General features: G+C 42.4%; 1 protein-coding gene across 22 annotated transcripts in view; it reads left to right on the plus strand.

The window, feature by feature from the left end:
* Nucleotides 1-23,768, plus strand: part of ABLIM1 (actin binding LIM protein 1) — a 284,940-nt gene that overhangs the window by 148,637 nt on the left and 112,535 nt on the right. For all 22 annotated transcript variants that reach the window (XR_012020544.1, XR_012020549.1, XR_012020546.1 and 19 more), the window contains 3 exons: nucleotides 2,629-2,763; nucleotides 19,359-19,542; nucleotides 23,213-23,322. Coding sequence is in view for 4 of the 22 variants with exons in the window: in XM_072805191.1 (XP_072661292.1) it covers nucleotides 2,629-2,763; nucleotides 19,359-19,542; nucleotides 23,213-23,322 (429 nt within the window). In the remaining 18 variants the exon portion in view is untranslated. The remainder of the gene's footprint in view (nucleotides 1-2,628; nucleotides 2,764-19,358; nucleotides 19,543-23,212; nucleotides 23,323-23,768) is intronic.

Raw genomic sequence — 23,768 nt, forward strand, 5'->3', positions numbered from 1 at the left:
TGGCCAAGAGATCCGCTGAGCTTCAATATTGTTTCTGAAGAGGATGGTCTTGTGGATTGCTTTCTTCACGCTAACGTTCCCGTAACTTGCTTATCCATATTGTCGGAACTTTAAGGAAAATAGTTCTTAAATGATAATGTGCATAGGAATCCTCTGAGGAGCTTACTAAAATAACAGAACCCTAATTCCCACCCTGAGTTCAGTGGGGCTGAGGAATCAGCATTTTTAATCTCTGGCACAGGGGGTCCTGATTGAGAGGAACAGCAGAGCTACCCTGAGGATTACCACTGGGTGCTACGCCCACTAGCAGTACTTTGTCACACACACTGTGTGTTTCCTGCATCAGTCGTGTCCTAGCTGCTGCTTTTAGAGCTACACTGGAGCTCAGCTCAATAAATCATTGCCTGACTTAAAACAGTTTGTGATTCAGACAAATAGCATGAGAGAAGCCTAAGTTTCGGAGTCAGAAACACCTGCGTGTAGATCTTCAAGCTTCCACTTATAGCTCCTTAGGTAGGTTGAATAGAACTTTTTCTATTTACTTATCTGTCAGAAGGGAACACTATTACCTACCTCACCAAGAGGGGGAGGTAGTGGTGAGGACAGAATAGGATGACTTACGGGTAAGCACCTAGCACCATGCCTGGCATTTAGTAGACAGATGCTCAATAAATATCACTTTCCTCCATTCTCATAGGAAGCAAGAATTAAAAAAATAAAAACTCATATTTTCCTCTAGCACTTAAAGTAGATACTGTAAAGAGAAACTTTCTTTTTAAGGATTTATTTATTTATTTTAGAGAGAGCATGTGAGCATTTGGGGCAGAGGGAGAGAGCAAGAGGACCTTAGGCAGAGTCCTTGCTGAATGCGAAGCCCGACATAGGGCTCCATCTCACGATCCTAAGATCATGACCTGAGCCAAAAACCAAGAGTCAGATGCTTAACTGACTGAGCCACCCAGGCGCCCTAAGAGAAACTTTTTTTCTAACACCCAGGTAAATAGATTTGGAGCCTCATTACACATCACTTTAAAAGTCAGTGGGTTTTTAGCCATCTTGAAAGGATGCCCCTCTGTTCCTTTAGAACAGAGATCCCAGGGGACAGGTAAGGAAATGCAGGTGTGTCACAGTGTTGGGACCTTTGGCAGACACTCCCCGGGCCCAGTGCAGAGAATTTGGATCAGATGTTTAACCCGAAACCACACCTGCTCCTAGTCAAAATCTCACAAGGACCACCTTGTCTCTCAGAATTTAGCCAGTAATGGATGATTTGGACCGGGTTGTTTCAAACTCTTTCCAGGTGAAATGAAACATTACAGGGGTCTGAGAGAAACAATGCACCATTATACCTGTAGTGTCCAGCGAGCTCCTTGCTGGAACAGGCTTTCTAAATTGAGTCTCAGCATATCGCTCCATATCTTCCCCCCCACCCCCAACCTGGTTTTACCATTGCTGGAAAAAAAAATCGTCTTTGTTCTTTGTGTTGATTAATTTTAGGTTTACTGTTCTTATCCCATCTCACGCTCATGTGGATACTTATGTAATACACTTCTGTATATCACATGGTTCCTCCTCCTGAGGACCCAAATCAAGAAAAAAAAAATAGCAAAAAGTGCCTATCTGCATTTTCTGGCTGGCTGGAGGAATTGTAAGTTAAATGAAGACCTTTGATCAGCTTAAAGCCACAGTGTCCTCTCCTGGCCTTCTCTGTCTTTTATAAAGGAGAGGCTGTAAGTCCTATCCCTGGGGCAGGGTGGTCATAAAAACTTCCGTTTTCTGAAGGCCAACCTCTGGAAACTGAGAGAATAAAGCTGGGAAGCCCCATCCTATGATTTTAGAGCCTGAAAAGACCTTTGAAATCCTCTGATGCAATTCCTTTTGTTTTACAGGAAAAGAAGCTGAAGTGTAGAGAGATCCACATAGTTATTAGGAGCTTTCTGTTTTCAATCATTGCCCACATGGTGTGTATCAGGAAATGTGCACACAACATGAGGCTCATCATAGGCCTCCAACAGGTTAAATGAGTTGCCAAATGAAGGTCAGGGACGACTCTGGTAGACTAGACCAGCAACTAGCTGGTATGTGCTACCTAATGAGTAAATAAACATTTGTTGAGCTCCTTTGGGGTGTGCACATTCTGCTGTGTTCCGAGGAGCTGGGAGATGGAAGGAGGAGTACAAATGGGGAAAAAAAAGATGAACTGTAAGAAATTGTCCCCCTCTTTGAGGAGCTTAGAGTCTGCAGTGAACTCCTCACTGAAAGGTGTTTCTAAACCGAGATAAAGACGTATTACAGATACATATTACAAAATATTAAACCAAACAATATCATAGATTTAATGGCTCAGTTGTGTAGTCCTAGAAAAGGTTGGGATGCAGAAAGAGGGTTGCTGGCTCCCAGACAAACAAGCCCAGTGTTTTCTTCATTGGACTGTTAAAGCCACAATTCTCTAATTTTTTTCTGTGTATCTTCATGATCATAGCATGGGGAAGGGGTTTGATTCATCCTTCCTGGATCAACATGTGGCTCCATGGATAATGTATTATGGATCTGTTTCTGTGCACCCAGAATGACCCCTTCTGTAGGAATGCTCTCTACTCACATGGGTCTCTTGTTATTTTTTTCCAGTGGCGCACCCCCAGGACCCTCACCACCCATCAGAGAAGCCGGTCATTCACTGCCATAAATGTGGGGAGCCATGCAAGGGCGAAGTCCTTCGGGTCCAGACCAGACATTTCCACATCAAATGTTTCACCTGCAAAGGTACGGTGCTTCCAGCATCCTGGTTTAGTGGCGTGTCACAACCCATGCTCACCTCAGGGTCCATCCCTTTAACCCCATGCCAGACCACCTGACAAGAAGTGAAGGTGCTCCGAAGCCCTAGCATCACTGACCCTCTCTGGTTTGGGTGGGATTAGGTTGAAGGGGATGGCTAAGTCCTCTGAAGACCAGTGGTACACAGGCCTTTCCGTGTTTATTGAGGGAGGGTCCTGATCCTGGGATGAGTGAAAGTGTAAAAACTGCAGTTTTGTGTTTTTTACTGTATATTTATGTTACCCTGAAAGGAGGGACTCTTACCCCAAAGTCACCTTGTCCCAACAGCCATTATTTATAGGAGGGCTGGCAAGCTTGTAAGATTAGGGTTCCACATCACCGGATCCTGTGGGTAAGTGGGGAACGTATGTGTGCGTGTGTGCATTCAGAAGTGAGAATTCGTCAACAACTCTTGGAAGCTCTCCAAGAAGCTACAAGTAGAGGTTGATTTCCATTAACAAGCCTCCCTTTTGGGGTTTGTCACTGTTGGCATCTCAGTATGAAGTATGCTGACCTGTTATTCTGGAGCCAGGGTGGGGCTGAGTAGGGAAAGAGAGGAGGAAGAGAGTGGTTTCTGTGTTTGAGGAACAGGTTCCTTGAGCTTTGGACGTGTGGGGAGCTCGGGCTGGGCCGAGGGATACAGGAGGAGGGTGGGGGGAGAGACAAGGTGATGAGCCTGTTCTATAGCTCTCTCTGGCCCCCACATGTGCTGGTCACTCTCATCCCTGGAAACTGCATTCCTTCTCAGTGTCTTAATTTTTGAACTCAGCATTGCCATCTTAAGCCATCCATCCATGGCCAGGGAGGCTCTCAAGTAGACGCCAGGCTACCTAGTGACCGTCAAATACATAAAAACAGGGGTGGGCAGGGGCTTATCTGGAGTCCACAGCTGTTTGTTTCACTGAGGGCAAACTTTTCTGAGAAAGAGCATTAACATATGGAAGATGGAAGAGGAGGGGATGACATCAGTTTACCTCCCGTGAAGCGTGACAAAAGGCCGTAATGCGCATTTTATAGAGGGATTCTGTAGCCCTTCCACAAACCCTGAGAGGCAGTACCAGAAATCCCTAACTCCAGTTGGCCCTCAAGAAACATGAGGGTCACACCCAACATCCTGTGCTGTCACTCTGTGCGTCTTGCCCTTGCCACTAAGTAGATCTGTGATCTCAGGCACCTTACCTGTCTCTCTCTGGCCCCATGTCCTTATCTGTACAATAAAGAGGCTAGACCTCTGGGTGCCTGGGTGGCTGTCAGTGAAGTGTCTGCCTTTGGCTCAGATCATGATCTCAGGGTCCTGGGATCCAGCCAGCATTGGCAACTGGGGCCCTGGTTAGCCGGGTGTCTGCTCCGCCCTTGCCCCTCCCCCTGCATGTTTTCTCTCTCTGTCTCTCAAATAAAATCTTAAAAAAAAAAAAAAAAAAAAAGACCATGTGATATTTAAGTCCTCCCACATCTGAAGTTTGCCGATTCTATATACACAGAACAATGTATAACAGAGAACCCAGAGTTACCAAATTAGAGTCTCTTAGAATGTAGGAGAAAAAATTCTTTGATTATATCCGATTGGTCAACTTAGAGTCAGGCATTACATTCTGTTTTATTTTTTGCTCCTAAATTTCCTGGGACATGGCTCAAGGGGTAGATTTGGTCTGCAATAGATACAGACCACAGACAATGGGGGCCTTGCATGTGTTCTGTATTTCTAATTGAAAGTACAAAGTGTTAGTCTCGGGTCTGGGTAGTCACAATGTTTAACATACTAAGAAATTAGAAGATGTGTATGTTTATCCCCCATGGGTAGAAGCTTCCTTGCTATTTTTCTCTTCTAGTTTAAATCTAAGGACTGAATGTAAGTTATTTATGTTGGAACGTTGTCCCTCAGACTTTCTTTCATGCTACAAATGTGTTCCTGAAAAGTCAAATGTTTATATAAATTGAATCATATTTTGGGAGCACTTGCTATTTGTGGGAACTATTTTTATTTTTATTTTTATTTTTATTTTTATTTTTATTTTTATTTATTTATTTATTTTAAAAAAGATTTTATGTATTTATTAGAATAGGAGAGAGAGAGAGAGAGAGAGAGTATGAAAGCACACAAGCAGTGGGGCGGCAGAGGGAGAAGCAGACTCCCCATTGAGCAGGGAGCCCAATGCAGGTTGTCCATCCCAGGACCCTGAGATAATGACCTGAGCTGAAGGCAGATAGTTAACTGTCTCAACCACTCAGGCACCCCGGAACTATTTTTAATTTAACAAAACTTTATTAAAATAAATGTTTCCTATTCCTGTAAATGTGTATTTTCTCACACTCAATCTGTCAACATCTGTTGTCTTATGTTCACAATTTCTTTTCTTTAATACCCAATGAAAGTGGCTTAAGCTCCTCAAGTCCTTATACCCTGGCAAGTTCATTCCTTTTACTCAAGATTCCAAAGTGACATTGTTCAAATAGAAATATGATGCAAACCACGTATGTATCTAAAATTTTGAATAACCATATTAAAAAGGTATAAAGGAGTGGGTGCAATTAGTTTCATAATGTCTTTTATCTCTATATACCCCAAATATTATTTCAACATGTTATTAATGTAAAAACTATTGGGATATTTGACATTATTTTTTTCATACTAGCTTAATAGGACATCTCAGGTTGGAAGAGTCACATTTCATGTGCTCCAAAGCCCTTCGTAGGGGCACCTAGGTGGTTCAGTCAGTTAAGCATCTGACTCTTGATTTGACTTAGGTCATGATCTTAGGTTCATGAGAATGAGCCCTAAGTTGGGCTCTGTGCTCAGCAGGGAGTCTGCTTCTTTCCCTCTCTCTTCCTCTTTCCCCACCCCTTGCGTGCTCGCTCTCTCTAAAATAAATAAATAAATATTTTTAAAAAGAAGCTCTTTGTAGTTAGTGGCTACAGTATGGGGCAACACAGTTCTTGAGAGTTCTTGAGGTTGTTGTTTTTCTTTAAGACTTTATTTATCAGAGAAAGAACATGCATGGGGGGGACAGAGGGAAAGGGAGAAGCACACTCCCCACTGAGCAGGGAGCCCAATACCAGGCTTGATACCAGGACCCTGAAATCCTGATCTGAGCTGAAGGCTGATACTTAACTGACTGAGCTACCCACACACCCCAAGGGTCCTTGAGGTTTGCATTCTTGTGGTCCCCTCTTGCTCCAAATTCTTTCTAGTACCAAATTCTTGGCTTCCCTTCATGAATGCTGCTCCTTGTGCATTGCTTCACTCCACATTGGCTACCATGTCTCTTTATTTTCCAAAATACCACTAACACAAGGCAGCTAATTCAGCAGACTTTACTGAAGGTTTGGGATAATGGAGGGAAGGTATAGTCCAGAACAGGCAACAGCTGTCCTAATATTCTCAGGCCATGTCCAGAATAAGAAGTTTCTCATTGACCAGGGCTCTTTCTTTCTTTCTTTTAATTAATAGGCTTTAATTTTTTCAGACAGTTTTAGCTTTACAGAAAAAGTGAACAGAAAGTACAGACCAGGGCTATTTATCATACGTATTCAGAACCTCTACCTGCCACCATCTTGGTAGGTCTTCCTCTCTCTACAAGGACCCTCCCCCACCACCCCTAGGGACCCCAATTTCCTTCTCCGTCATTGTGCTGATGCTAAATTTTCTTAGTCTCTACTTTCTAGAAATCCATTAGGATGGTTTCCCAGAAGAAACAAAAGTCTTCTCCTTGAGGAATGCTATCTTCCTCTTAACCCACATGGCCCAGACTATAGCTAAGTCTGAAAACAACAGTTTTGTTTTCTTCCTGTTACATATAAAGCAGAGGTGTCATGTCCAGATAGTGAGCTAATATTCTGGAAGAGAGGATTTTGGGTGGAGAGCAGCTGCTAAAACAAGCCTGGGCTTTTGGGCAAGAGCTAGCCAAGTGCAGAAGAAGAACAATTATAGTCAGGTTCTGACTATGATTTTGGGGCCAAACAGTTTCTCTCTTAAATTCTCTCTGCTCCCTCCCACACTAGTCTCCTTCACCCACATACCTTGTTGCCAAAGCCTCACAATTCTTGAATGGGACCAGAGGTCGATTTCTGTAATTAGAACATCCTAACCTGCAAATACCTATAGGAATAAAAAACAGATGAAATCTTTTCCTTGGAATGAGTTTTGAAAGGAGAGGGGGGAAAAAGCAAACATCTTACATGAGAGCCCAACATGTATGAAGGTAGGAAAGGGTCGCTTCAGAGGAACCTAGAATGCAGAGCACAAATTTAAACCAGTGATGACTCCATGAGTTCACAGGGTTAGCTGTAACACGATGAGGAGTGGTGAGCAGGAATTTTATTGGTGAACCCATTTCCCTAAATGTCTGACATCTTGGGATCTTATGGTGTAGGACTTATTTATCCAATTAGTAAATGTTAATTGGACACATACTCCTTGCAGGATATTATACTAAGTTCTTAGACTAGGAAGAGATAGCACACTGTGTTTGTCCTCAAATAACCCATAGGATATTTGGAGAGACAGATAAGCAAAATTCATAATATTGAGTAATAAGTGCTGTGATAGAGAAATATATAGGATGCAGACTGGAAGCAGGGAGACTCAGAGGAGATATGAGTCGTCTAGATGGAAATAATGTAAAGTAGCAGCAGGTGTGATAGAGAATGGGGGCAGATTTAAGAGACATTTAAGGTTAAGGTTGATGGGATTTGGTGACCGTATGTGAGGAATGAAGACGATCTAGGTTTCCAGTTGGACTGACTGTGTGGACAGATGGTTGCCACCCACTAAGGAAGTACAAGAGCATTGGATAGGGTAATTCCAGGCAGAGAGTTCAGCTTGGGATACATTGAGGCTGAGGATACATGGTGCATTTAGAGTCCAGTAGCTTTAGCACTCAAGAGATAGCTACTGGTCTGGATGGGGAGAAGGGTGATTTATTATTATTATTATTATTTTTTATTATGTAAACTCTACCCCACAATGGGACTCAAACTCATGACCCTGGGATCAAGAGTCATGTGTTCTACTGATTGAGCCAGCCAGGCACCCTGGGAAGAAGGAATTGAAAGTGTGTTGGCATCTAGATAGTGGCTGAGTCTAGATGATTGTGTGTGACATTGCCCTAGGAAAGGGCAAAAGGCAGGAAACGAGTAATAAAGAATGCCAGCACCTGAAGGAGGTAGAACCCAATTTCTATTTGTAACCTTGGGAAATGTACCCAACTGCTAATGAGATGAAGAAAGAGGGAAAGCATTTCAATTAACGATGGGTTCTATAATTAAAAGAAAGGGAAATCCCCAAAGCTCCTATTATTCTTTGTAATAACCCAATGGGAGTGAAATATGGCTGCAGGGTTCTGGACGGAGCTGTACTTTGTCTTTAGCACTTAGTAGCTTTGTCTCTCATCTTTTCCAATTAGCAGCACTCATCACAAGTAAGACTCTTTTCCTTAAAGCTCTGTTTGTTCTGATATTGATCCAGGGATGTGATTGTTTTTTAATTATCACCTTGTCTTCATCATAGTTGTGATAATGGTCAAAGAGAGTAAGAAACCATTTAAATATTAAATATACAGTTAATTAAATATTAATATATAGTTAAATATATAAATATTAATATATATTAAAATTTAATTGTAATTATTTATATGGTTCATATCGATACATTATTTGTTATAATTTTTATTTATCTTAATTTTTTTTTCAAAATAATGCCCTAGATTCATTTTTCTGCTAGAATGTTCTAGAGCATTTAGAAAAGACCAGGTACCAAAAAAACATAAATAAGATAGATAGACCAGACCAGAGACCAGAGAGAGAGAGAGGATCAAGAAGGTCTATTGGGCAAATAACTTTGTTTTCAGAGAGTCTTTCTTGGACGATCCTGTATAAGATTTTAACTACTCTCTATCACATTTCTCCCTGCTTTCTCTCTTTTTCCTCAACACTTACCATTATGTAACATTTTATTCGTTTATCTTACTAGAGAGTAAGCTTATTGAGGACAGGGACTTTTGTCTGTTTTGTTGACAACCGTATACCTGGTGCCTAGAACAATGTCCAGTATAGTAGGTGCTCAATAAGGTGAATGAATGACTGAATGCATGAACGATGAACAATAACCATGTATTTCTTCAGAACGTGAATATTTACTAATGTTTCCAGTGGCATAGCTAGTCAACAAGATATATCAAGTGCTTAAGGTAATATATGTCCTCCTCCTATGGTTACTAGACAGTAATATCATCTTCCAAAAGAAGGAGTGTAAAGAAAGCTTTCCTTCATTGATGATAGAGCTGTGCATCTGCCTAGCAGGTAGAACAGCTAAGAGATAGTGTAGTAGGTCCTGTCCGGGAGCTGTTGGTAAGAATCTTGCTGCTGCTTAGATTTTATACTGGTTTAGGCTCTTGAGCTTTCTCCTCTGGGCTTGGATGGGCAGGCAGGATATGGGTTATTTTGGGGCTCAAGTAGGAAATTGATGAAACAAGTTAAATGGAAATGGTTTCTTATATCTCTAAGAGCTGAGCTTGGGCTCAGATGTAGGTATTATTTTGAATACACTAGACAGCAAACAAATCTACCCTGTACTCCAGAGGGAGACACTATCTCTATCTTCCAAGACTGTTGGCTCTACAAACCTCCTTGAAAAGAAAATTCAGAACAAGTGGTTACTTGTGCGTCTGCTCATAAGAGACCCATGGATAAATATCTCCCAGTAAGAGAGAATTGTTAATTCTGTATTTTGGAGAATTTATGAGCTCTTAAAGCAAGCATTGAACCAGTCATCTTGCTGGTTCTTTTCATCTCCTGACCCCGAACCCTTGGAGTGTCCCCTGCTCAGACCTCACCTTTGTGTCCACTTCATTGAATATTCCAGCCTGCAGACCTGTTGTGTATACGTCACCCAGTCTGTGTTTTTTTGCTAGAGTAGCCCGAATGGACTAAGACAGCACATTAATCAGATGTTCAAATAATCATACAAATATGATTTACCAACTGTGATTAGTGCAATAAAGAGAAAATAAGCTGCATGAACAAAGATGTGAGCTTGCAGCAGGAGGATCTTGGTGTGCTTATGGTGGGGGGAGGGGCATGTGGTTAGGAAAGCCCCCCCGCCCCCCCCTCTAAAAAGAGAAGTTTAAGCTAAGAGATGAAAGCAAAAATACAACCAACACTATTCTTCCTAGTAGTAAAAGTCAACTAAACAGATTCCGTTGTTCCAAAGAATAGATTTGTATTCCTTTTTCCTAAGAGTCACTTGATTTTTACATAAATCAGTCTGGGAATATCGATGCTTGACGGCCTTCAAATCTTTACCGTGTGAAATGTTTATAGAGCATCTATCCTCTGTCATTCACTGTGCCAGTCTGTGGAGGATTGAAAGGTATATAGGACATGGTACCTACCTCTGAAGAACCTGCGATTTGGTGAAACCATCGCTGGCAGCAGACAGGTGTAGGCAAGTGGTCCAGAGCCCAGGTGTGCTGAGTTAAAGGCTGAGAATCCACCTAGAGCTCAGTGGTCTGGGGATGTTGCTGGGGGGAAGCAGCAGATGAGAAAGCATGGGTGCTCCAGAAAACTTCATAGCCTTCCCAGGAATGGAAAGGGGTGCACGCTAGTTGTGGTCCGGTGTAGGGGCTGCTCTACCCTCAAGGCAGCAGATGGCGAAGACAAGGATGGGGCTGGAGTTGACACTGGTCTTCATTCAGGCAAACAACTTCCTACGAAAGTGAATGGAGCCATTATGTTCCCATTGTCATTTGAAAGATGGCATTTTAAACATTAATTATAGTAGCTATTCCTTTTCAAAAATGGAATTAGTGTTATGTTATTTTTAGTCCCATAGTTTTAAAAAGACTTCTGAACATTGGGTGTCAGTGGAAAATTTTAAAAATCAGATCATGTAAAGTCTTCCCTCAAGATAGCATTGGCAGAAATCATTATACTGAATTATGTTTTAATAAAGACTGTTGCTACTTAGTGATGTGAGTCTCAGTGGACATAGAGAATGTGGACAGTGTCACCTTTTGAAGGCTTTGAAGAACCCTTTGTCCTCTATAATGTTTAAACATCAAGAGAGCCCATGAATATCAAACTTATTTTTAAGGAGTTTTTGTAAAACCATTAGAAAATTCAGGCTATAACTCTTACTGATGTCAATGAATTGTAGTACATTTTTCAAGAATTACCCTTTAAAGGCTAAGTTTTGTAAAGGGGCTTGTGGTAAACATCCCATTTCTGATAGCACCTTCCATATTTGCCATCTTAGGGTCTGGAGGATATTTACCAGGTCAGGATCATTCCATGTAGAATATGTGCATTTATAAAATGCAAGGATCTTTATGGAGTAAGATGGATGGAAATTGTAAGGTGGGAAGTTGGATATACAGATTAAAGATTTTCTGTATTTAGGTTTTTTTGAATGCATTTTTTTATTAGTTTCAGAGGTAGAATTTAGTGACTCATCAGTTGTGTGTAACACCCAGTGCTTGTTACATCAGGTGCCCTCCTTAATGCCTATCACACAGTTATCCCCTCTAGCAGCCCTGTTTGTTTCCTAGAGTTCAACGTCTTTTATGGTTTGCCTCCTTTTCAATTTTTTATCTTATTTTTCCTTCCCTTCTCCTATACTCATCTGTTTTCTTAAATTCCACATATGAATGAAATCATAAGGTATCTGTTTTTCTGTGACTGACTTAATTTCACTTAGTATAATACACTCTAGTTTCATCCACATCATTGCAATGGCAAGATTTCATTCTTTTTGACAGCTGATTCCTGTGTGTGTGTGTGTGTGTGTGTGTGTGTGTGTGTGTGTGTACACACACCACATCTTCTTTATCCCTTCATCTGTCGATGGACTTCTAGGTTCTCTCCATATCCTGCCTACTGTGGACATTGCTGCTAACTGTGTTCAGTTTTTTAAAAGTAAGATTGTATGAGGGCCTGAGGGGCTCAGTCAGTTAAGCTTCTGCCTTTGGCTCAGGTCATGTTTTCAGGGTCCTGGGATCAAGCTCCACGTTGGGCTGTCTGCTCAACGAGGAGTCTGCTTCTCCCTCTCTCTCTGCCCTACTCTACTTGTGCTCTCTTGTCTGTACTCTCTATCTCTCTCAAATAAATAAAATCTTTTTTAAAAAAATAAAATTGTATTACCTAATTTATATGCTGTAAGAATGAACTCTTTATGTTTGTATTGTATTTCCAAAGTAAAACTTTAGAAAGTGGTAAAATTATGAATTTGGTTTTCTTTTCATTGCAATGTAATCCCTGTGATTTGACCTAGAAAAAAGGTCAAAAAAGTAATATTATCACACTGTCCATATCTAAAAGAATAAGTGCACTTGCTATCCTGGATAGAAAGGCCATTTATTCTATCACAAATATTTCCTAACCATAGGTAGGTAACCATAGGTACAGTACAGCCTCCTTTGGCTGTACTATAGGTATAATCACCTCTATGGTTATAGAGTTATAGAGTTATAAGTTATAGAGTTATAGAGTTATAGCTGTGAGTTTATCTAACCTACATCTCTTGGTACATATATAAAACAAACTTTTCCCCATTTTGTCCTTGGCTGGAGAAGAGCTGATTATTGATTTCCTTAAAATAACTCACTGTGCACTTAAAGACCATTATTACCTTGACCTCTTTTTCTTGGTCTAATCTCAATTTCATTGACTTTTTTTTCCTTAAGTGTTCTTTTAAAGCCCTTCAATCATTCCTATTGCTACCCTGTGAACCCATTCTAGTTCCTTCTCATGCACCTGAGATAATGGAGTTCTTAACCACAGTCTTATTCTCTGTACTTGAGTCCTTCTTGGTACTGCTCAACACAAAGTAGAGCATAGTTTGACCCCGTACATAGCATTCTGTGCATGGGAATGGTCTCTTGAGTTAATTTCAATTGCTAATAAAATTCAGAGTCTTAAAAGAGGTGAGAAGTTGAGGAGAGGGGGAAATTACTACCTTGGCACCACTATCTTGATGTCCATTAGGTGATTTCAGAAGTAGGGAGGGTTCCTGGCTCAAAGTCATGCTGAAATGTTCTTTCCTTATGCTTGCCAAAGGCACTTGGCTCTGCCCGCACTGTCTAGATACCAGCAATATGATCTAGAAGGAAAGGGACAAGAATTTACCATCTCTCTAAATATTGTGGAAGACATGCAATAGCATGAAAGGTGGTCTTTGCCTTCAATAAGCTTAGAGTTGAGATAAGGAGAAAATCACAATGGTGGTATAAGATACAGGACAACATATACTAAATGGGAATCAAATGTCAGCAATTGTTCTTTTTTTCTTAAAAGATTTTATTTATTTACTCATGAGAGACAGAGGCAGAGAGGCAGAGACATAGTAGGAGAGAGAGATGAGCTCCTCATGGGGAACCTGATGTGGGACTCAACCCCAGGACCCCGGGATCACGACCTGAGCCAAATGCCAGATGCTCAACCACTGAGCCACCCAGGTGCCCCCTCAGTAATTGTTCTGAGCCCCGAGGAAGCAGAGCTGGAAGGACTGAGGAGGCTGTAGCCTCACCAGGAGATCAGGCCTGAGTAGAACGAGGCAAGCAGGGTGAAGTTGGAGAGAGGTGAGTGGAAATGTACATAGGGGCGTGGGAGGCTCAGTTGGAAGTAAAGTGCTGGTGTTCAGGGAAACTGAGATGAATGTTTGATAGACATTGAGCAAGAAATATTATTCTGAGTAATACCTTTGTTATTTGAGCTTGTTATAGTTAATATTATTTGCACATGGAATTCCACAAGTCTTAAAAAAACCAACTTACTATGTGCTCAAACCTCTTTAATAAAAGAGGTTCCAAAGTGATCCTTTACCATCTAAAGCCCTTGACCTTTTATTCTAAATTCAAACTCTGAATTGAAATACAAGCCCTCCAGTGCCTTCCATTGGAGATCCATTCTGCCATCTGGATGGACCTTTAACTATCTTCTTTCTCAGAAATGATCATGCATTTTGACGGGCATGCAGAAGGGAATGTGAAAAACTATTTAAATATGTTTTTTTGAAGCTTAGTATTTGCTTCCAGGATGATGCATTAGCAAATAGTTATTTCTGGTGAGAAGCTGCCCCCTCACATTATTGTTTGAGTCTCTGTTCTGCTATTTTGAGCCCTGAGCTACAACATAGAGTACTTTTGAGCTTCCGTATATGATACTTTCAAACACATTGCTCTGGGTTTCAGAGCAAAGGCAGATTAAATGAAACCCCACACTGTAATGGAATTTTTGTGGCTTGGGAAGACCCTATGTTAAAGTCTACCTTTATATTTTCCATCAAGAAAGGATTTGAGGAAATGAATAACATCTTGGATGAAATAAGATTCTTTTAAAATATAGTTGGAGTAGAGGATGGAGATAGAGAATGGGAAGTATTTGGTATTCACACTACTAATCCATCATGAAGTCTTGGGAGTTCCATTCCCTGCATCCATCCCACTCCCAGCTCCAGCGCATGACGCCCTAGGAGGAGGCAGGGGAGTTGCGGTTTTGAGCTGGATGAGGGTGAAGTAGCACCTCTGGAGTACATGGTCCTCATCACACCAATGAACAGGTGTAACCCAGGTCCCAGCCATTCAGGGCCTTCAGTCACTATGCAAGTTCAGAAGGGCTCTTCATAGTCTGTGATGGGCTGACCAGCTGGCCGAGTGCCAGACCAAAAACCTCATGCCGACCCTAAAAAACAGAAGGCAAGACACCCTCTGCCCTGCCCTGCTGAGGCTCCTAGCCCCCATTTAAAATTCCTGTGTTACTCAAAACCAAATTGAAAACAGTGATCACATTTGCTTAGCATCCCTCCCTCTCTTGCTGGCATGAATTGATTAAAACACCAACGCGAGCAGTAGCCCAGCAGAGATGTTCAGTCTGATAGAAAAGAAAACATGGTTTGCATTTTACCCCCAAGCCCTCCTTTGGGCAGAGTTTTAAGTATTATCTATTCTCCTATGTTCTTGGCAGTGTGAACTGACAGGAGATGGAAGGTCACAGAAATGAATTTGTTGTAACATAAAATGTTATCCGCTGTTTTCAGAAATTTGGAGAAATAGCTGCTACCACATCCCTGTTCACGCTGCTAAAATACTGTTCTGTTTTCACCATTACTTGACAACTCTGTACTTTGTTCCCCTCTTATTCCGTGGTATTTTTACAACCCAGGCAGTTCCTGTTAATTTTTTTTTTTTTTAAGATTTAGGATTTTAAACCATGCCTATTACTAATTTCACAGCCTTTATGTAAAATTGCTTAGACATATATGCTCTTATTTCCCCAATTAATGATATTCAGTGGTTTGCAAACAATGAATTCAAGAGCATACCATCAACAAGGCATATGGCTGACTGTGGCCAACCCTTAGTGATGGCAAACCAGGCAACATTCAGCGGTGCCTTGAATGGGGCATGTTTTAAATAATTGGTCATTGAGAAGAAAGCAATTAATCTCTTTCACTGGAAGCTCTCTCTTTCTTTAATGAAAGGAGTCTGTGCTTTTTCCTAGGCATATGCCAACTATCAGCTGGAGCAAAGACAAATGGAGCACCCAAAGTTAAAAATCTAAATATATCCTACTGAAGTTTGACCTTACCAATGGAGGAGATTTTGTGGTCATTTGGGTATGAAAGTTTTGCTTTGTGCCACCAGTTAGAAGTATTTGCTAAGCTGGTAGCATGAAACAGACCAAAGGTTTCTTAAATCTTTAGATATTTTTAGTTAAAGAGAATAACCACTTTGTCAAAGTGTAATTTTCAAAAGTTAAATATATGACACACAAATACAGAATGAACATGTATCAAAGATTGATTTAATACATTAATAAGGGAGCCAGCAGGATGGCAGAGCTGGCTTAGAGGAGAACCAAAGGAATGGGTTATAAAAGGCATTCAAGAAAGAATGTCAGGATAAGATGTCAGGGTTAATGTAAACTGATTAACAGTCCAATAGGACAACAAAACGTGACAAATCATCTGCATCTCTACTGAACAAAAATCTATAAGTCACCATTAACTTTAAAGGCTGGGCCTTTAATCAATAGTAAAGAGCTTGTCAAACACAGAGCCAGTGCCCTGGGTAATGAAATAATCCTATATGTATTTTACCACAAGTTGAAAGAATTAAATAAGCTGACACATAGGTATGTGAAGAAAAGTTAACAATTCTTCATCCTCCTGAGATGACCACCTTAGTAACCCTATGTATGTGTTAACTTTTCCTCCTTCATAAAAACATACATAGACTTTCTTTTAAAAAGGAGATTATTAAAATTCTTTACTCTGACAATTGTTCTTTTCACTTAAGGATATATCAAGGACAGGCCTCTGGGTTCTAGATATTGATCTAATCCATTCTCTCGAATACCAGCTCCATAGACTGGATATGCCATAATTTATTCAATTATTGCTCTACTGATGGAAATTCAGTTGTTTCCAGTTGTGTTTTGTTTGCCAGTATAAACACTGTTACTATAAAAATGTTATAATACAGGACAGTGATGTTGAAGGTCAGGAGCTCAGTAGTGACAAGAAGACAAAGGAGGGAATTGTTGAAAGGAACACTTTGTTGGGAAAATGGATTAGATTTAGGGGCTAGTTGAAAATTTTGGTGCAAGAGTGGAGAAGGATTAGTGCTGGCATGTTACTGAAAAAGGGAGTAGAAGAAGAACAACAAGGTTATAGAGAGATGCCTTAGAAGCAAGAGGATAGGGTTTGTTTTTAAAATGCCAAGCTTGGGGCACCTGGGTAGCTCAGTCAGTAGACGACCAACTCTTGGTTTTGGCTCAGGTCATGATCTCAGCAGTCATGGAATCGAGCCCCTGGTCAGGCTCTGGGCTAAGCATGGAGCCTACTTGAGATTCTCTGTCCTTCTCTCTCTCTGCCCTCCCTGCTCATGTGTGCATTCTCTCTATTTCTCTAAAAAGTAAAATAAAATAAAATGCCAGGCTAAAGATAGGCATGCTATCTGTGCCCACTGGGCAACAAAACATAAGGATCTAAGGCTTGGAGAACATGTCACAGACAGAGACATTGATCACAGTTGAAGCTATGGGAGTCAGTGAGATCTGTCCCCAGGGCAGCCTTATTCTAGAGGAAGAAGGTGGTGTTCATGGCAGTTACCTGTGTTTAAGGGTCTGGCTAAGCAGACTGTGAAGCGGTCATCAGAGAAGGAGGAGGAACAGCAAGTGAAGAACTTTAATGAGCCCTGCCTCTGAGGCTTTCTTCAAATGCTGGTTTCCTGGCATACAAACCACCAAAAACAATGGTACAATTTGATAAGCCAATTTGGGCCAGTGCTTTGAATTTAAAGATTAAGCCAAATCAAATCTCAAAGGGGCAGAGTTCAGTTGTAGTTAGACTACTCTCAACAGAAGTCACAAGGTCATTCGGTTTATATAAACTAGGACTTGAAGAGTATATATCAGTTTCACAATTGCATGTGAAGCAGAGCGGCTGTGCAGACCCACGGAAGGAAGCAGCAGACACAGGGAATCTCCAAAATATTTACAGTCAGCTCTGAAGCTGTCGCAACAATCCGTATTAACATGAAGATGACCCTGTTGCCACCAGAATTTTTCTTAAGGGATCTGTGAATTTTTAAACTTACCCAAGGTGATTGGAGGGGGAAATAAAGACAAGGACCGGAAGTCCAAATGCATTATTTTGTCACTTCTCATGGCTTTAAGAAATACCCGTGTTTGGAAAAGAAAGAGTCATCAAAACTGCTGATGTCACTGGGGAGTGACATCCCGGGAAGCCTGCCAGTTTTGACTCTGGATCCAATTTAATTCCAGCACTGTGTTCCTCGTCACACCCTAGATACCATGGTTGAAGGTGGAATCAAAAGAAATAAAGATGAGGACTCTCACCATAAAGTGCTTTATGGTGTCGTCTTGTGGGGAAGTAAGATATGTACATAGAAAAAAATATTGAAGAAGCATCTCGGAGGTGTTCTGCGACACCCCCCCCCGCCCCCCACCTGGGATTGTGTTTTCTGCTGTTGAAGGAATTTGCCACCAGAGTGCAGTCAATTCATACCTGAGTCCCCACCCCACCCCCCACCCCAACCTGTAGGACCCGTTTGTTAAGGAAGAAACAGGTGTGTGCACAGCGAGGGTACTGGCAGGTTGGAGGAGGCAGCAGGTGGTGAACGAGCTGTTTTCCAGGTAATGTGATCAGAGTCGTATTTATAGGGTGGTCATTTTCAGGCGTGATGGACTCAGGCCATCATCTTGGGTTACTTGATTATAAATTGCAAAGAAGGAGGTCACAGCCGTGGAGTGTTGATGTAAACAAAGGCTGATGAATCCACAGTGGAAGGCTTGTTTGTAGGTTCGGTGTCACCTTGAATATCTCTAATAGCTGGCGACAGGGAAGGCTGCCAACAGAGGGTGGGAGAGTTGTCAGAGTATTCGGTCAGTACCTTACTGTGCTCAGCACTAATCATCCAAAGGCATTGATGAGTCAACGGGAACTAATTAGAGGAACACTGGAGGTGTTCCAGTAGGATTCTTAGGAAAGCAAGTTAGTGGTTGAGCTCACCTTCCCCCTGCCTACTGGGTGCCTAGTCCAGCTGCTTGCAGGACGAATTGGGAAGAATCCAGGATTCTTTGCCTAGGGCCCTCAGTTGTATAGGATCACCCAAGCTTGACCATCGAGAGGTGCCTATCTATGGCTGCTGCTTCCCAGTCCTTTGGCGGTGGAAACACTTTATTCCCAGGGTATGCCTTAGGCTTTATTTTTGGATAAGTTGCTGTGTCCTCCTCTGATCTTGTCTGAACATGTAGGCCACGCCCAAGCCCCTGGCACCCCGGGACCTTTGCACTATCTCCATAATCCACAGCTGCATAGTTTCAAAAGAGGCACCAACATCCAGACGCAGCAAGGCATTCCCTTTTGCGTGTACTGAAGTCCCAACCAACAGTTTTATCTTAGACACCTTCCCTTTTCTTTCTTCTTTTGTCTGTTCATTTTTCTCTCTCCCTATAATATATAAATAATTGGTTTATCCTATCTACTGCCCACAGAGAAAATTAAACGTCTGAATTTTTCAGAGCTATGGGAAAGTATTTCCAGAGTGTGGAAAAAATGGACATTGGACATTCCAGCTACTGCTTTCGGTATAGTGGGGAATTTATTACTCAGCTCAGTAGCAGTCTTGGCCCAAGCCAAGCAGTTGTGTGGGCAAGCTGTGGATACCTTTCCTAAATCGCACTGCCAGGGACACCTTTGTTCATATTTGAGACAGCATGAACCAAGGGCATCTTTCCATCAAAGACTGATTATCTCTGAATCTTAGGCATACCACAAGAGTCATTGAGCCCCAGCCAATGCATTTTACTTGTATGAGGTATTGCATCGCTCCCAAAAGGAGGGGAACGAAAGGGGAGGGAGGCAAGAGAGAACTCAGAGCCCAACAATAAATAGCTCTTTGTACCAGTCCCCTCCCCTAACCCCAAGCCACTGAGATCATGGAGTAAGTTCCCAGCATGCAGTGGAAGACAGCTGCTGCCCTGCAGCCTAGCAGATGTTGACCAAACGTGGACTTGTCTTCCCACAGTGTGCGGCTGTGACCTGGCACAAGGGGGCTTCTTCATAAAGAACGGGGAGTATCTCTGCACCCTGGACTACCAGAGGATGTACGGGACACGCTGCCATGGCTGTGGGGAGTTCGTGGAAGGAGAGGTGGTGACTGCCCTGGGCAAGACCTATCATCCCAACTGCTTTGCCTGTACCATCTGCAAGTAAGTGGTGCTTTCTCCCCAACAGAGAAGCACTGGCTTCTGCTCTTAAAGCCTGGGATATACACCTTTTGTCTTGAGCCGTACTGTCTTGAAATATTCTTTTTCTGAGCCACCCTTCAGAAAAAGTTTTTTTTTTTTTAATCTTCCTATTTTAACAGTCTTAGTCAAAAAGTAATTTAGTTGGGAAATTTACACGTGATGTCCTCTGCTAAGTAATATGATTTTAAGTGGCTTGAAACCAAGTGTGAAAGGAGCTCTAGGTCTTGAAACATTTTGAGCAATGGAAACACTAGGAGGAAATGGCACAACTGCTTGGAAAGATAAAGCTTATTTAGAAGTAGAAGTTCATATGCATGTGTGTTTAAAAATAGTCTTATTTACTCTGTGGCAGAGAGCTGGGCAAATTCTGCCTCATGGCCCAAATTAGCCCCAATACCTGTCTTTGTAAATAAAGTTTTATTGAGACACAGCCACACCCATTTGTTTGCACATGGCTGCTGATGGCTGCTTTCAAGCTACTGTGGCAAAGTCAAGTAGTTGTGACAGACATCGTAGGACCTGCAGAATCTAAATAAGTTTTTACAGTCTCAACTTTCAGGAGGAAAAGTCGACCAACCCCTGCTCTCTAGGCTTCTGTCCTCTAGCAGAGTTAAATCTTAACTGCACAAACCAGCTTGGTTAAAATGATTAGTCAGAAGAAGGAAAGTATGTGAAGTGTGAGTGGGGAAAGGTGGTGGTTTCATTGTTGATGTCTTCCACATGCTACATGTTCTAGAACTTAAGATGGCTTTGCTTCCTGTAGCAAGGAGAGTCACCAACAAGGGTCAGCTACTTTACTGATCTGTCCTAATCGGGCGGTCCCATTCCTTTTGGTGTGCTATTGATGGCTATGTGCTCCATTTTGCTGCACCTTTGTCAAAACAAAAGTTCAGAGGAGGTGTTTTGCTTTGTTATACAGCATTTCGTGTTTCTAGGCCAGAGAGATCTAAACTCTAGAAAGGTAAACTTCATTTTATCTAATTAGCTAACAAGGTAATGCTCACAAATGAACCATATCAGATTTAGATGGAGTATTCATGGTAAAATTATTGTAATGACTTTTTATAACTATTAGTCCATTTCTCAGTATATCTTTTTAAATCCTAATTGTAAAATTCTGGATTATTGAGCTGAAAATTTTTCTGAATTTAATCCAAAGCAAAATTTTCTCTTGACCTCTTCCCTTTCAGTCTGCGCTCCCCCCAGCCTGGTTGAAAACCCTTGGCTGGCATTTGAGAATCCCACGTTCTAGTCCTGCTTCCCAGACTATGGGAATTAACTTCTCCAAGGCAATTGCTTCATCTGTAAGTAGGAAGCTATGGACTAGATCCGAGTGGTTCCCCAAACCAGGATGAGCATTGGACTCCTCGCCTGGGAAAGGTCTCTTCACAAATCCCTGTTTCTAGCATTTTCCCCCAACTCTTCTGCTGATCTAATAGTTTCTGGAGGGCTCCCAAATATGGTGCCACTCAGCCAGGTTGGAAGCCCTGGCCCAGATGAACTCTAAGAGCCCTCCTGATCCTGGCCTCAAGAGATCTTTGCTTTAAGGTCGGCAGTGAAGGACAGACATCTATTAGTGATAGGCCCATCTTTGGACATTTGAGCCAGCCAAGAGGTACTCCCTGTTGCGACCAGCGTGCTGTTGCTGTCACTGCTGACTGATGATATTCCCCCTACAGTGGAGGCCTCCCGTGTGGGTGACAGACTGCATTCGTATCCTCTACCCCTCTTGGCAATTCTGTGAAGTCAGCCAAGAATTAGTATCCCTAATTACGAGTGACTCTGAGTCTTGGGGTTTAAGGGACTTTCCCCAGGCTAACACTGCAAGGCTAAGATTTGAACTCTGGTTTCCCAACTCCAAATCCAGTCCCCTTGTTTATACACGTTCACACAGGTAGCAGAAGGAAGTGAACCCACGTGAGCAGAGGGCACAGTGGGCAGAAGGGGGCCATGTGTAAAATCACAAAAGCCAAGTTCAGAAGGGCTGGCCCCGTGCTGAGAACCAGACTCTGGTTTATTCCCTAGTGGATCCAGGTGGGATTCAAGTCTAAATGAACAAGCTCTGCTCAGAGGCAAGAGAGGAGGCTAGGCTGCACAATTGCAAGGGGAACTCATGCTCGGGGGCATGCATTTCGAGGTCCACACCTGAGACAGAGGACTTCCTTAAATGCTGGGCCCCAGGAGCCTCACGGACCTCACCCCGATCAGAGGCCTGTATTTGTTGTGCTGTGGTCTCCTAACTCTTGATACCCCCTCATAGAGCAGACTGGGGGCTCGTCTGGGTTTCGTGGATGAAGCAAGAGGCCCACTGGCATCCAACAGAGCACAATTTGGATGGTTAAAGATAGAGAAGTCCTGGATTGGTGGATGCCACCGGCACCTGCCTGTGGCCTGGTCTCCCCCAAGCTGGTCAATCCAGGCAGGTCACTTAACCTTTCTGGGCCTTATCCGAACAATAGGAAGTTAACACAGCACCAGGAGGGGAAAAGAGCCCGATTCAGCTCAGCACTTGCAGAATGAAGGGGCGGGGGAGTGTGAGGGCCTGTAACTCTCCTGGGGGACTCGCATGAAGCACATCTGTGGAGTCGTTTTAAGCCCAAATTTACTACCTGTGCGTGCATTACGGTTAATGACCAACTGTTAGGCAGCCCACGGGCCACTTAAAGGGGGGCTAACAGCTGGGAAAGTAAAACTCCTATCAAGGCGCTGGAGTTTGTTCTTAAGTAATTGCTTCTGACTCAGATGTGCGGGGATGTTTTGCTTGTGAGTTTTACATTTCCTAACTGACAGCATCACACATTTGAAAACTCACATTAATGAAGAGTATGGGCAAATTGCCAATTACAAGTAAGCAGGCGTGGAAAGTGTCACATGCTTCTTTGTTAATGACTTTTCTTTTTGAAAAGCTACCTGCCTGCTGAACTGGCAGGAGAAGAGACTCGTAACCTACGTGCAGGGGCAGTGTTTTTGCAAAATGTTATTGCTGCCTGATGCAAAAAGGAAATTATCTCTCTGCAAAGAAGCTAATAGGTTTTTATTTTTTTAAAGTTTTTAGAAACTAATCATTTTTAAACAGGTGTTTACAGCAGTCTTGTACTGCTCACCGGGTGTGAGGTCTCCAGCCCTGAAACATCCAGCTCACCCATTCAGATGTCCAGAACAAAGTCTACTTAGGCACGAACACCACCAACGTCCAGGGAAAGGAAGGAGTTAATGCTTGACCTGTCATCAGTTCTCTGGGGAGGGGCCCCTAAGCTTGAAAAGGAATGTATGGCATTTGAAATATTTCTTCTTGAAGGATTTTCCATTTAGAAAATGGAAAATTTTTCCTGTGTGTACCTGGCAAGGTGACTTGTTGGAACATCCCTCCACTAATGAGTAGAGGTAAATCGTTCCATTTTACTGTCTGGGTTGCTGGGAGAAGTGGTGCGTTCTCCTTTCTCGAAATGAGGCATGTTTATTTGTTTGGAGTATACCCAGCTGGCTAGCTTGGTTAAGACTGCATTTCAGACATTCTGGGTGGTGCTCCTCAAAGAAATGGATTGGCACGGGAGGGCGGCCAGCAGGAGGAGTAAGGGAAAGAAATTAAATTGTTGGAATAACCTTGAGGGCAATGTCTTTCTATCTCCAGGCGCCCCTTTCCACCCGGAGACCGAGTCACGTTCAATGGGAGAGACTGCCTCTGTCAACTGTGTGCACAGCCAATGTCATCCAGCCCCAAAGAAGCCTCCTGCTCCAGCAGTAAGTGCCCCAGTCACCCATTGACATGGGTTCCTCATTGCTCAGACATAGCTTAGGCGAGTGCCTGCCTTTCTGTGAAGCCACTAGCTGGAGCTGCACATAGTCGTGTCCGAGGCATTTGCAGTTGTAAAATGTCAAGCCTTCACTAAAACCCCGTGAGAAGTGAGAAGCAGTGAGAAGCATCTCCCTTATTTCAAAAAGACATAAGTAGAATTGGACCTCAAACTGTACATTCTGAGAGTAAATGAAGGAAAAGGAATGATAAAGCTTTCTATGAGAAATGCTTGTTCCCTAGTCATGGAGGTTGAGATGTGCAGACGTTTGGCAGTGAAGTGATGGATAAGCTCTGGGTATCAAAAAAGCTGTGCCCACTGGGCCTAGGACAGCTATGATGACTTATACTTACCCTTAATTCTTTATATCTGTTATCCTTAAGTATTTATGCA

Source organism: Canis lupus, chromosome 29 (assembly GCF_048164855.1).
Source record: "Canis lupus baileyi chromosome 29, mCanLup2.hap1, whole genome shotgun sequence".
Taxonomy (NCBI): Eukaryota; Metazoa; Chordata; class Mammalia; order Carnivora; family Canidae; genus Canis; species Canis lupus.